Source organism: Pelophylax lessonae, assembly GCF_965119305.1.
Source record: "Pelophylax lessonae genome assembly, chromosome: 13".
NCBI lineage: Eukaryota > Metazoa > Chordata > Amphibia > Anura > Ranidae > Pelophylax > Pelophylax lessonae.
Genome location: NC_138780.1, coordinates 71,518,947 through 71,531,173, shown reverse-complemented (window position 1 = coordinate 71,531,173; position 12,227 = coordinate 71,518,947). Strand labels below are relative to the sequence as shown.

The 12,227-nt window shown below is 48.3% G+C and overlaps 1 protein-coding gene across 1 annotated transcript in view; it reads left to right on the top strand.

Moving 5' to 3' along the window:
* Window positions 1-12,227, top strand: part of IVD (isovaleryl-CoA dehydrogenase) — a 137,589-nt gene that overhangs the window by 122,105 nt on the left and 3,257 nt on the right. The window contains exon 11 of the mRNA XM_082275408.1: window positions 5,897-5,969. Coding sequence (XP_082131534.1) covers window positions 5,897-5,969 — 73 coding nt within the window. The remainder of the gene's footprint in view (window positions 1-5,896; window positions 5,970-12,227) is intronic.

The window sequence follows — 12,227 nt, the reverse complement described above, 5'->3', positions numbered from 1 at the left end:
AACATACCCATGAATAATACATGATATTGATATGTAGTTGTGATACAGGGTGTGACACCTATTGCTGCTACAATGAGGCCATAGCACAGAGGTATCACTCCAGGAAGTTCCTGCAATAGCAGCCCTAATAACAGGTCACAAAAATAACCGGTTTTCTTTATTTAAAATAAATCTGAAACAAGAGTGGAGCGACAATTAGAATTTTGAGAAAAACCTTTGTGTCTGGAGTTCAGGCTTAACCACTAGAGTAAATACCCCTCTTCGTTGCCAGGCCATTTTTCAGTTTTCAGTGCTGTGATAGTTTAACTAAAAATGACTTGGTCAGCGAACACTAACCAAATGGATTCTTTATCATTCGTTCAAGACAGATTGGACTTTCCTTTTGGTATTTAAATAGTAAAAAATAAGCACAGTGGTTTTTAAAGAGAATAAGACCAGAAATGTACTTTGTTATGAAACAAATCAAATAGGCTTTTGTGCAAGGTGTTTTTTTTTTGTTTTTTTTTTTTTTTTTGTTTTTTTTTTAGCAAATCAAGAATCTTGCTGGTATTGAGGTGATTAAAACATGAAGCATGGAAAAGTGAAGGGGTTAAAGGAGGCCAAGTTAACCTTTTTAAGAAAAAAAAAATTATTAAATGCACCATTTTTTGCAGGAAAAAAAAATGTGCATTCAGTTTTTTTCGGATGAGCCTGCAGAGCATGATACTCGCGATTATTAGATCATGGGTGCAAATTTCAGGCTCCCTCAGACATGCCTTCGGCTTGACTGACCGTACCTCCATATGGGCAGACAGTTACAAAGCTGGGAGAAATGTAAATGAACTATGAGGGCGCACTTCAGAGAACTGCAAGCCATTTGCCACAATGGTAGACAGGACTTGTAGTTCATATATGCACCGAGTGCTGTGAATGAATGAATAGGCTGTGTGGACAGAGCCCTAAGTGCATGTTACACCCTAAATATGGGTGTAACATGCTCTAAAAGGTGAACCTATCCTTTTATGTACAGGTCACATACATTCATAGAATGGTGTTGAATGGTTATTGTGCAGGATAAAGAAGGTAAAGACTTAATATTTCGGGTCACATGGGGAGACAGAATAGAAATGAGATGTACAGGGGTGGAGGGGGGAAGAGGGTTCGAAAATCAATCCCATAGTCAATAAATGTCCTGGCCATGAACCTTTTGCTGCCTAAGATCCCCTTTGTTTCCCTACATTGATAAATCCTCTCTTCCTCGGTTTTGGGAGGAAGGGGTGGTGGGGGGGGACTCTCAAATGTAAATGCTACATTTACGATCATTTGCAAGTGGGCATTACAGCAATCACAAGGTACCGAGCCATGGCAATTGGCTCTGCATTGTGTCTGTGATCTGAGCCATCCGATGATCACAGCCATTCATGGGCGTATTGGCAGTAGTGAATTGGGTAAACCCATCCCTTTGTAACAGTATGCAATTTGTTTGCTCTCTGTGATTGTATTTTCTCATTGTTTCTTTTGTTCATTGACGGACACAGCTCCTGATCTTCATAACCATTTGGTTATACTGCCCCCTACAGCAGTAGGACACTAGGCAGAAAAAGAATCTGGCTAAGCCTTTGGGCAGTCCCAGGGGGTATACTCGGTCTCTCTGCTATAGGTACTCAGTTTTTTTTTCTGCCTAGTCAGGAGTAAGGACCTAGTTCCTTGCTGGGATCTCTGGTCCTGGCAATTTTTTTTTTTTTTTTTTCTCCTGGTTTTTCCTGTGGGATCTACAATCAACTGCCAGACTGGGTGACGGGCTGGATAATCTTGATCCAGTGGTCCCCCCAGTCAGGCCAGCGAGTGTGCGCAGAACTCCGCTCTGTGCTAGGTTGGCCGTGACATAGCCCCACTGGACGGGGGCTGGATTGCAAGTTAAATGCCTCGCGAGGTCACATACAACTGGGTCTCGGCCCGAGTCGCAGCGATCCTCCTGGCCGACAGCCCCACATTTAGATGGCCAGGGGTTCTGCCTGGAGCAGTGCCCACCTGGTTCCTGGTATGGTGAGTAGCTTTCACCCCCCCCCCTCCCCCTGGAGGGTTTTGGGGTGGACGTGGGCCCCTCTTTGGGACGGTCAGGCCCCCGGGTTCCCCTCCTTGCCATCAAGCACTCCCCCTTTCATCTGTCCCCCATCTTACCCCCCCCCCTCAACCCCAGGAGGTGGACCAGACAACCCACACAGCCCCAGCATATGTAGATGGGGGGTGGGGGTGTAGGATGGGGACAGATGAAAGGGGGGGCCCCTCTTCCTGCCTGGGCCGGTCCTTAAGGCCTAGGGATCCCTCCCGGTCCCTGGAGACGCTGTGGTGCCGCCATTTTGCTGTAGCCTGTGTGTTTCTATGCATGACGGCAATGTTTTGTGTAGTCTGGCGGCCATTTTGCAGTGGTTTGCCATTGAAAATCGCAGGGACCATGACAGCGGAGCCCGGTGGTTGGCAATTTCGGTGGTGCGGCCCCTCCTGATCCCCTGGTGCTGACTCCTGGATCTTTTCACTTCCAGATCGCCGCACTTGCAGTGCAGATTATTCTGGTGGCTGCAGGTGTTTTTGCTGGGTTGTGAGTCTAGTGGGGTTCTCTACCTCTCTGCTGAGGATCGCTTGGGGCTTGTGCCTGGCGACCGCGTGGCGCTGCCAGAGCAGTGGGGGTTTTCCCTTTGCAGTGTTTTACACTTTTTTTGGGGTCCCCCTGGTGACTCAGGAATCTTTAGAGCACATCTCCCCACCTGATCCACTCTCTGATGCTGTGGGGCCCTCTGGGTCCCAACCATCCATCGATGCACTGACGGTGGTCCTGGAGTCCTTTATGTCCCAGGTGAAGTGGCTTTCTGGCAAAAAGCGCCCCCCGCCTTCCCCTGCCTCTTCTATCTCATCAGATCCTGAATCTGTTTTGGCTTCTGCGGACGTGGACCCTTCTGGGTCTGCAATCATGCGCTCGGAATCCTCAGATAGTGAGGATGATTCCTCCACATCTACAACAGCGTACAAAAAGGCGCTGGTGGAAGCAGTGATTGTATCTGTGCGGGAGACCTTGAAGATGGAGAACGCAGCTACGGCTGGGACAGAGGCATGGGTTACCTTTTTGTCACTCACAAGCCATCCAGAGTGGCAAAAGTGTTTCCTTTCCCTGCCTATGTTGACAAAATTGTCGTGGGGATGACGAAAGTGTCCCCTTGGGGTCCCTAAGCGATTTTTGTAGGCATTACCCCTATGAGGAGTCCCTTTATTAAGAAGTGGATTGTTTCACCGCTGGTGGACCCTCCGGTTTCCAGATTGAACAAGGCAACCATGGTTCCAGTTGAAGAGTCCCCAGCCTTTAAGGACCCGGCTCACAGGAAGTGCAATATGTACACTCTGGCCGGTTTGGCACTGAGACCGGTATTTACCATTGCCCTGGTGTCGCAAACTCTGACCAAGTGGGCTAAGCTTTTACGCCGTGACCTGGAGGGAAAACAGCTCTGCCCCCCCACCTTTGCGGAGCTGGCGGGCCAACTGGTCCAGGGGCTACAGTTTTATCTGTGATGCCTCTTTGGTCGTGGCTCCCCTAGTGGCTCAGCTCTCTGTTTCGGCAGTGGCCCTTCCTTCGGCATGTCTTTTGGTGTGCCCTCACCCGTATCGGGGTGGGGGGACATCTTCGCTGATTCCCAGACCCGTGAACTTCCCTGGTACAAGGCAAGTGGGTCCTTGAAGTCATTCGGTCCAGCTACAAGATCGAGTTTCGCTCTTTTTCCCCGGCAAGGTTCTTTCCTTCCAACTTGCGCCTGTCCCTGGACCGCTTACAGGGTCTGTTTTGGGGCGGTACAAGACCTGTTGCTTCAACGGGTGATGGTTCTGACTTCAAGATGCTTTCAGTGTTTTTACTCAAACCTGTTTAAAGTTCCCAGGAAGGAAGGCAAGGTGCATCCAATCCTGGACCTCAGGGCGCTGAACTGCTTTGTGCGGGTGCAGAAATTCAGAATGAAGTCCATTTGCACGGTGGTGGCATCCCTGCGTCAGTGGGTTTTCTTGCCTCTATAGACATCAAGGATGCTTGCCTTCACATTCCAATATGTGCCGGTCTCCAGCATTTCCTCTGTTTTTCCATTGGAGAGGAGCATTATCACTTTGTGGAGTTACCCTTTGGTCTCGCCTCTGCTCCTCGGGTCTTCACAAAAGTGGTAGCCCCAGAGCTAGCTTTGTTACGCCGACAGAGGATCGTGGTACTGGGCTACTTGGACAACCACCTTCTGTGAGCGGAGTCTCCTACTGCTCTGGTGGACAACCTGGAAATCACCATACACACTCTGCGGGAGTTAAGCTGGATTTAGAATTTTCAGAAGTCTGCTCTGGTTCCGTCCACAAAGCTGGACTAGCTGGACATGACTTTGGACTTTGGACCTTGGCCAGGGTGCTCCTTCCTCTGGACAAACTCCAGAAATTGCCGGCTGCAGTTCGTCTCCTTCTGTCCAGCAGATGGTAATCCCTCCGGACTTGCATGCGGGTGCTGGGCCTGAAGGTGTCTACCTTTTTTGAGGCGATTCCGTTTGCACAGTTCCATACGAGGTCCCTGCAAAGAGAGATTCTGGCCAAATGGGACAACACTCCCAGGTGTCAGCTTTGGAGGTCTTCTTCCAATGTCCCTTGGCCACGCACTTCCTGGTACGTTTCTTCAGGGTGTCCGACACTTGGTTCCTCCAGTGCGGTCTCCGTTGCCGCCTTTGGATCTCAATTTGGTGCTTTCGGTCCTCCAAAAGCCTCCCTTTGGAAACATTTGGGAGATTCCCTTTACTGACGCTGTCCCAGAAGGTGGCCTTTTTAGTGGCTATCACCTCTGCGTGCAGGGCGTCTGAACTGGCAACCTTATCCTGTCGTACACATAAGGATAAGGTGGTTCTTCGCCCCTGTCCGTCGTTCCTTCCAAAGGTTGTCTCTGATTTTAATTTGAATGAAGACATTGTGTTGCCTTCCCTGTGTCCCAGGCCTAAACATCCAAAGGAAATTGCCTTGCATGCTTTTGATGTAGTCCAGGCAGTTAGGGTGTACTTGGCGGCTATGGAGTCTTTTAGGAAGTCAGACTTACTATTTGTGCTCACAGATGAGCCTCGGAAAGGGTTGTTCTGCCTCGTCTGCGACCATTTCCAGATTGACCAGACAGACGGTTACTCAGGCCTATTCAGTCAGGGGACAGGTTCCTCCTTTCCCTGTCGAGGCACACTTTGCTCGGGCGCTTAGTGCCTCCTGGGCCTTCCGTAATCGGGTGTCAGTGATGGTTTGCAAGGCGGCCACCTCGTCGTCGGTGCACATTTTCAGTAAGTCTTTTATAAAGTGGATGTGTTCGCATCTGCGGATTCTTCTTTTGGCCGCAAGTTTTTGCAGGCTTCGGTTTAGAGGACCTGATCCTCTTTGAGGGTGTATTGTTTTCTTTCAGGTGGGTTCCAGTTGTTTTGGTTGAGCTCCTGTTGCCTGGTTAGCTACGGTTTAGCCTTGGAATTTTTTTTGCTGTTCCCACCCCTCATGTTTAACACTACATTGGGAAGTCCCAATGGTTATGAAGATTAGGCGCTGTGTCCATCATTGAACGAAAGAGAAAATTTAATTTTTGATTTGCCGTAAAATCGATTTCTCTGATGTTTGACGGACACAGCACCCACCCCTCTGTAGAGTTGTAATTCTTCTGACACTGCTTGTAACCAAACCGAGTACCTATAGCAGGGAGAGGGAATATACCCCCTGGGACTGCCCATAGGCATAGCCAGATTCTTTTTCTGCCTAGTGTCCTACTCCTGTGGGGGTCAATATAACCCAATGGCTATGAAGATCAGCAGCTGTGTCCATCAAACATCAGAGAAATTGATTTACCAATAAGTCAAAAATCCAATTTTTTTTATTTGTTTTACAGGACTGTGCTGGAGTAATCCTTTATTCCGCTGAATGTGCTACACAGGTGGCTCTTGACGGCATCCAGTGTTTAGGTAAGGCTTTCATTGACAGTCCCATATTAAGTTTGTATTTTATTTGAAACCCATTTTCAAAGCCTGGGACTATGCCTGCTGATATGTACATTGAGTTAAAAAAAATACACCTGAGTGCTGAAATGACAGAACTGTCAGGCATCTGTGATAAGCATTTATAAACAGAAGTTTGAGACCGAATAGTATATATAGATAATCTGTTAAGACCAGCTCACTGCCAGCACAAAGGGAATACAGAACATTCTTTTTATAGCCGAGGTTTACAGGGTCACATAATTCTGTTCTGTACAGGCAGGAATGGCAATTTATGAACCAGAGATCTCCAGGGATAAGCCTCCTTTTAATATATTATGCCAGTAAAGACTTTCCTCTGCTGAATTTGCATCTTGGCTACTACTGTTAAAGGAAACCTCTCTTCCTGTCAGTCTCTGAAATGCTAAATTGGAATATGTATTAAGATTAGAAAACTGTAGCGAAGTCGGAACTTCTGCTGACATACGCTCCGTACAACGACCCAGGAAGTACTGAAACCACTAAATCAGCCTGACTGCCAGAAAATTGTCACTTAGGTCATTAATGGCAGCCTATATAGTACTCACTGACAGTTTTCTTTTAAAATGTCTACCCAACCTAAATCCCATAAAGAGATTATTGGGTTCTTTAAAGTGCATCTAAACCCAAGAAAAAGAGAATATATTGCAGCTTACCAGTCCTTATATTTTGTGGCTGCATTCGTTTTTTATTTTTATACCCTTTTTTTTTTTTTTTTATCTGGTTATTCTACAAGTAGCATGCCTCACACCTTTTGTACTGTATCTGTGGAGGAGCAGTGTTGTCACCCTAAGACAAGGTTCCAAAGCACTTCTCATAGCAGTAACATGGAGGAAGGAGGTGTTCTGTGGTCCACAGAAGTGACACGGAGGTCTGCTAACTGATAGGGTTAATGGTGCAACACAGGTGGAGAACACTTAGGGTTACTTAGTTATCAGCTCACTGGATTTCTTCTGGCAGGAAGAAATCTGTATTTACTGAAAAGATATAACAACTAATGGTATATTTTCAAGTATCAAAGAAGTTCGTGGTTTGGGGTTATATACACTTTTTAAATTAAAATGGCTTAACTTGCTATAACATCTGAGGTCTCTAAAACCTGCACCCACCATCCGTAGCCTCCTTAGAAACTGTGGTCGTTCTCTGCAGCACTGTGCATGCATCAGGCAATCTCTGCTGCACTGTGGAAACAGAGCAGTGGCTGATACTAGACAATTCTCAAAAATAGACAAAAAAACGAATTAATGAAAAGGGGGAGTGAATTTCTTTAACTTGTGCTAATCAACAGCTATATTTGGGGAGTTTTCCCTTGAGTTGATATTTTTAATTAGTCTTTATAAAGCCCTTGATAAAGAGATAAGGGCATGTGCGGACAGGATTTGTCATTTAGGATGCTTTTGTCATCAGATTTGACGTTTTTGAGATCATTCACAATTTGACCTGCAGTTGACCTTGCCTGCTCTGAGCAGCTTTTCCCATAGACAGATGCGATTTGACATGAACAAAAGCCAATCAACACACACATATAAGGCCCTATGCACACTGGATATTTAGCCTCGGAGGATGGGGGTTCCACCATTTAGCCATGGGCAGAAGGCATAGTTGCGCTTTCAGCTCTGCCTAAAACCGCTTATGTGAGTCTAGCAGTGACTCGCCTACCAGTATGTACATTTAGGGCAGCATGCTTTCATATACGCATGCCCAGAATGAAGGCGGGTTGGCGTCTGCTTTTGTCCCTGGGTGAATATTACCCTAAGGCTTCATTTACACCTGAGCGTAATCGTTTTTTAGGCATTTTTTTTGCAAATGTTTGGAGGCAGGCATTGACATAACAAAAATGCTGGTAATCTATCAAAAAAGCTCATGTACTTTTTTTGAGCTTCAGGTGACAAAACGCACATATGTGAACAGGGGCTATGGAAATGAATGGGATTTTGCTTGTTGGGCATTTTGAGACTTCAGAGATGAGCGGTTTACGAGCTGAAAAACGCTCATGTGTGAACAGGGCCTGAGGGAAACAATCTGCTGGCAGTAGGGCTCGATGGTACACCTATGCCTTCTGCCCACAGGTAAATGATGGGACCTCAGGGACTGAGGCCAAATGCCCAGTGTCAATGGGGCTGAACATGTGAAAAGCAGTCAAAAGCTCAACCTGCTGGCTGCATGAAATACCACAAAATAGTTGCATACATAGTTGCATAGTAGTTGAGGTTGAATAAAGACAATAGTCCATCCAGTTCAACCTGTGTAGGTGTGTGTGGCCGTAATCATCTCACATACCCCTGAATGTTCTGATCCTTGAGATGTACGTCTAAGAGTCTTTTGAAAGCCACCATACTTCCCGCAGAAACAACCTCGTGTGGTAGAGAATTCCACAATCTTGTAGCTCTTACAGTAAAAGAACCCCCCACGTTGCCTGAGGTTAAAACGCTTCTCCTCTAATCGCAATGTATGCCCTCGAGTCCTCATGCACTCTCTACGACTGAATAGCTTTTTTTCTATGTCGAGATCACCATTGAGATATTTATAAATTGCTATCATGTCCCCATGTCAGTTATAGGTAGTATTTCGTATTTACCTGACTTAAGAAAATAATTACCTTTCTCCTTCATTCTATGGGCAGTCCCAGGAGGTATACTCCCTCTACTTGCTATAGGTACTATAGGTAGGTAGGTTTTATTTCTAGTTAGGAGTAAGGACCTGGTTCCTTGCTGGGATCTCTGGTTCTGGCAAAATTATTTCTTTTAGCTTTTTTTCTCTTGGTTTTTTCTGTGAGATCTACAATCAACTGCCGAACTGGGCAACGGGCTGGATAATCTAGAGCCAGTGGTCACCCCAGTCTGGCCAGCGAGAGCGCGCAGACCTCAGGTCCACGCTAGGTCGACTGCGACATACCGTAGCTCCACTGGACGGGGACTGGCCGGCAAGTTAAACGCCTTGCGAGGTTGCAAAAGACTATGTCTCGGCCCGAGTCGCAGTGTTCCTCCTGGCCGACAGCACCCCCATTTCGATGGTGAGGGTTTCTGTCTGAAGCAGTGCTTGTCTGGCTCCTGGTATGGTGAGTAGCTGTCCTCCCTCTCCCCCTGGAGGGTTTTGGGGTGGACTGGGACCCCTCCATGGGACGGTCAGACTCCCGGGTTCCTGTTAGGCACCTCCCTCACCTGTTCCCCACCTGGGGTGGGGGCAGGGTGCTATGCTGGGGATGAGGGCAGGGGGGTGTGCTGCCAGCGACCAAATGATCAGCTGTGCGGGGGGGGGGGGGTGTTGTACCTGGCGGGGGCCCTTAATCCCTAGATAGTGAGGTTTCCTCCACTTCTGCAAACAAGCAGGAAAAGGCGCTGGGGGATGCATGGATCGTATCTGTGCGTGAGACCTTGAAGATGGAGGAGCAGGTCCTTTTGGCACTCGCAATCCATCCAGGGTGGCAAAGGTGTAATCTTTCCCCTCCTATTTTGACAGAATTGTCACTACAGAGTGGGAAACGACCAATGTGTGCCCTTGGGTTCCCTAAGTGCTTTGCTTGGCTATATTTCTATAAGGAGTCCCTTTGTAAGTAGTAGACTGTTCTAACGGTGGTGGACCCTCTGGTTTCCAGATTAAACAAGGCAACCAGGATTCCAGTTGATGAGTCACTGGCCTTTAAGTACTCGGCTGACAGGAAGGCGGTGGCTGTGGCCCGTAATATGTACACCCTGGCTGGTTCGGCACTGAGGCCGATATTCACTATTGCCCTGGTTTTGCAGACTCTGACCAAGTGGGAATAAGCTTTTATGCCGTGACCTGAAGGGAGGACAGCTCTCCCCTGCCTTTGCTGAGCTGGCGGACCAGCTGTTCCAGAGGCTGCAGTTTATCTGTGATGCCTCTTTGGATGCGGCTCCACTAGTGGTTCCGCTTTGTTTCGACAGTGGTCCTTCAGTGTGTCTTTTGGCTCAAATGCTGGTCTGTGGACCAGATGTCTAAAAAGGGCTTGACTGATCTTCCCGTTTCAAAGAGATTGCCTGTTTGGTGCTACTCTGGATGACCTCATTAAAGGTCTCACAGGGGGGCAAGAGTACCCTTCTTCCACAAGCTACGAAGGGCAAGGACCCTCGTCGTAGACGTGGGCCCTCCTTGTTGGCTCATAAGTTTTTTTTTTTTTTTTTTTTTGTTTTTTTTTTTTTCATCCATCAGGGTCAACTGACAATGGATCAAAGCCCTTCAAGGCCTCCTCTGGAGGATCCAAGCAAACTTGGTCTGGCAAGTCAAGAGTGGGCTTCTCCGGACCCGATGACGAGTCCCCTTCAGCTTGAAGATGCGCCCTCAACCGTATCTGGGGTGGGAGGATGTCTTCACTGGTTCCCACACAACCGTGGACTTCCCTGGTCCAAAACAAGTGGGTCTACAAAGTCATACGGTCCAGCTACAAGATCGAGTTTCGTTCTTACCCTCCGGAAAGGTTCTTTCCTTCCAATATACGACTGTCCCCGGTCCGATTACAGGGTCTTTTGGGGTGGTGCAAGACCTTTTACGTCAAGGGGTGATTGTCCCGATTCCGACTTCGGGCCGTTTTCAGGGGTTTTACTGAAACCGGTTTACTGTCCCTAGAAAGGAAGGCAAGGTGCATCCTTCATGTTCCAATATGTGTCGGTCACCAGCGCTTCCTCCGCTTTGCCGTGGGAGAGGAGCATTATCAGTTTGTGGCATTATTACCCTTTGGTCTCACCTCTGCTACTCGGGTCTTCACAAAAGTGTTGGCCCCGGTGCTGCAAAGGGAGGTTCTGGCCAAATGGGACAAGACTCCGCAGTCTCTAGACAATCCAATGCGGTGGAGCTGGGGAACGAAGGAGTCCTTAATATGGTGGCTTCGTTCTCCGGCGCTTCGTCTGGAAAAATCCTTCCTCCCCTTGTATTGGACAGTGATCACCACAGATGCCAGCCTGTCAGGGTGGGGAGGCATTCTCGACAAATTCTGCTCAGGGGGACTGAACCCTGGAAGAGTCCAGACCAGTGTTTCTCAACTCTGGTCCTCGGGGCACACTAACAGGCCAGATTTTAAGTATTACCTTGGGGAGATGCAGACTAGAATACTGCAATCACTGAGCAGCAAATGATAATACATGTGATGTATTTTAGTTTTCTTGCAAACCTGGCCTGTTAGTGTGCCCTGAGGACCGAAGTTGAGAAACGCTGGTCCAGACTACCGATAAATATCCTGGAGCTCCGAGTGATCAAATTGTGCCTGGAAATTGGATGGATCATCTCCAAGAATGTCCAGTGTGCATTCAATGAGACAGTGCCACAGCCGTGGCTTATGTCACTCACCAAGGGGGCACAAGAAGTTTCCTGGCAACACTGGAGGTGGCCAGCATTCTCAGGTGGGCAGAAAGTTCACTCCAGCCCTTTCTGCTGTACACATTCCCGGAGTGGAAAACTGGCGGGCAGATTACCTCAGTCGGCAGGCGTTGGACCAGGCGAAATAGTCTCTTCATCCAGAGGTGTTTTATCAGTTGTGTCCCCAGTGGGGCACCCCTGGGGTGGATCTGTTGGCGTCTCGGCTCAACAGGTGCAGAGCTTCGTGGCACGATCATGGGACCCTCTGGCAGACGCCACAGACGCGCTGGTGGCTCCGTGGGGTCAGTATCATCTGAATTTCACCTTCCCTCCTCTCAAGCTTCTGCCAAGACTTCTATGCAGGATCAAGGCAGAAGGGATTCCGGCCATCTTAGTGGACCCAGACTGGCCTCACCGGGCTTGGTACACTGATCTAGTGCGGCTGGTCGCCGACATTCCTTGGAAGCTTCCTCTCAGGGAGGATCTGCTGTCCCAAGGGCCAATCTTCCACCCTGCTTCACAGTCGCTGGCTTTGATGGCTTGGCTGTTGAAAGCCAGCAACTGAAGGATAGGGGTTGGTCTAAATTGGTGATTCCAATGCTGTTAAAAGCTAGGAACTCTACTTATAGGAAGATCTGCCATCGTACGTGGAAAACGTACATCACGTGGTGTGAGTCCCTTGTGGTTCATCCTCGCTCCTTCTCCGTCTGTTGGATCTTGACCTTCCTTCACAGGGGGGTTGAACAGAAATTGGCCTTGAGTACCATCCAAGGCCAGGTGTTGGTTTTGGCGGTCTTCTTAAAATGACCCTTGGCTGCACACTCCCTGGTGCGTACCTTTCTTGGAGGTGTTCGCCATTTTGTTCCTCCAGTGCGGTCTCTGTTACCGCCTTGGGAC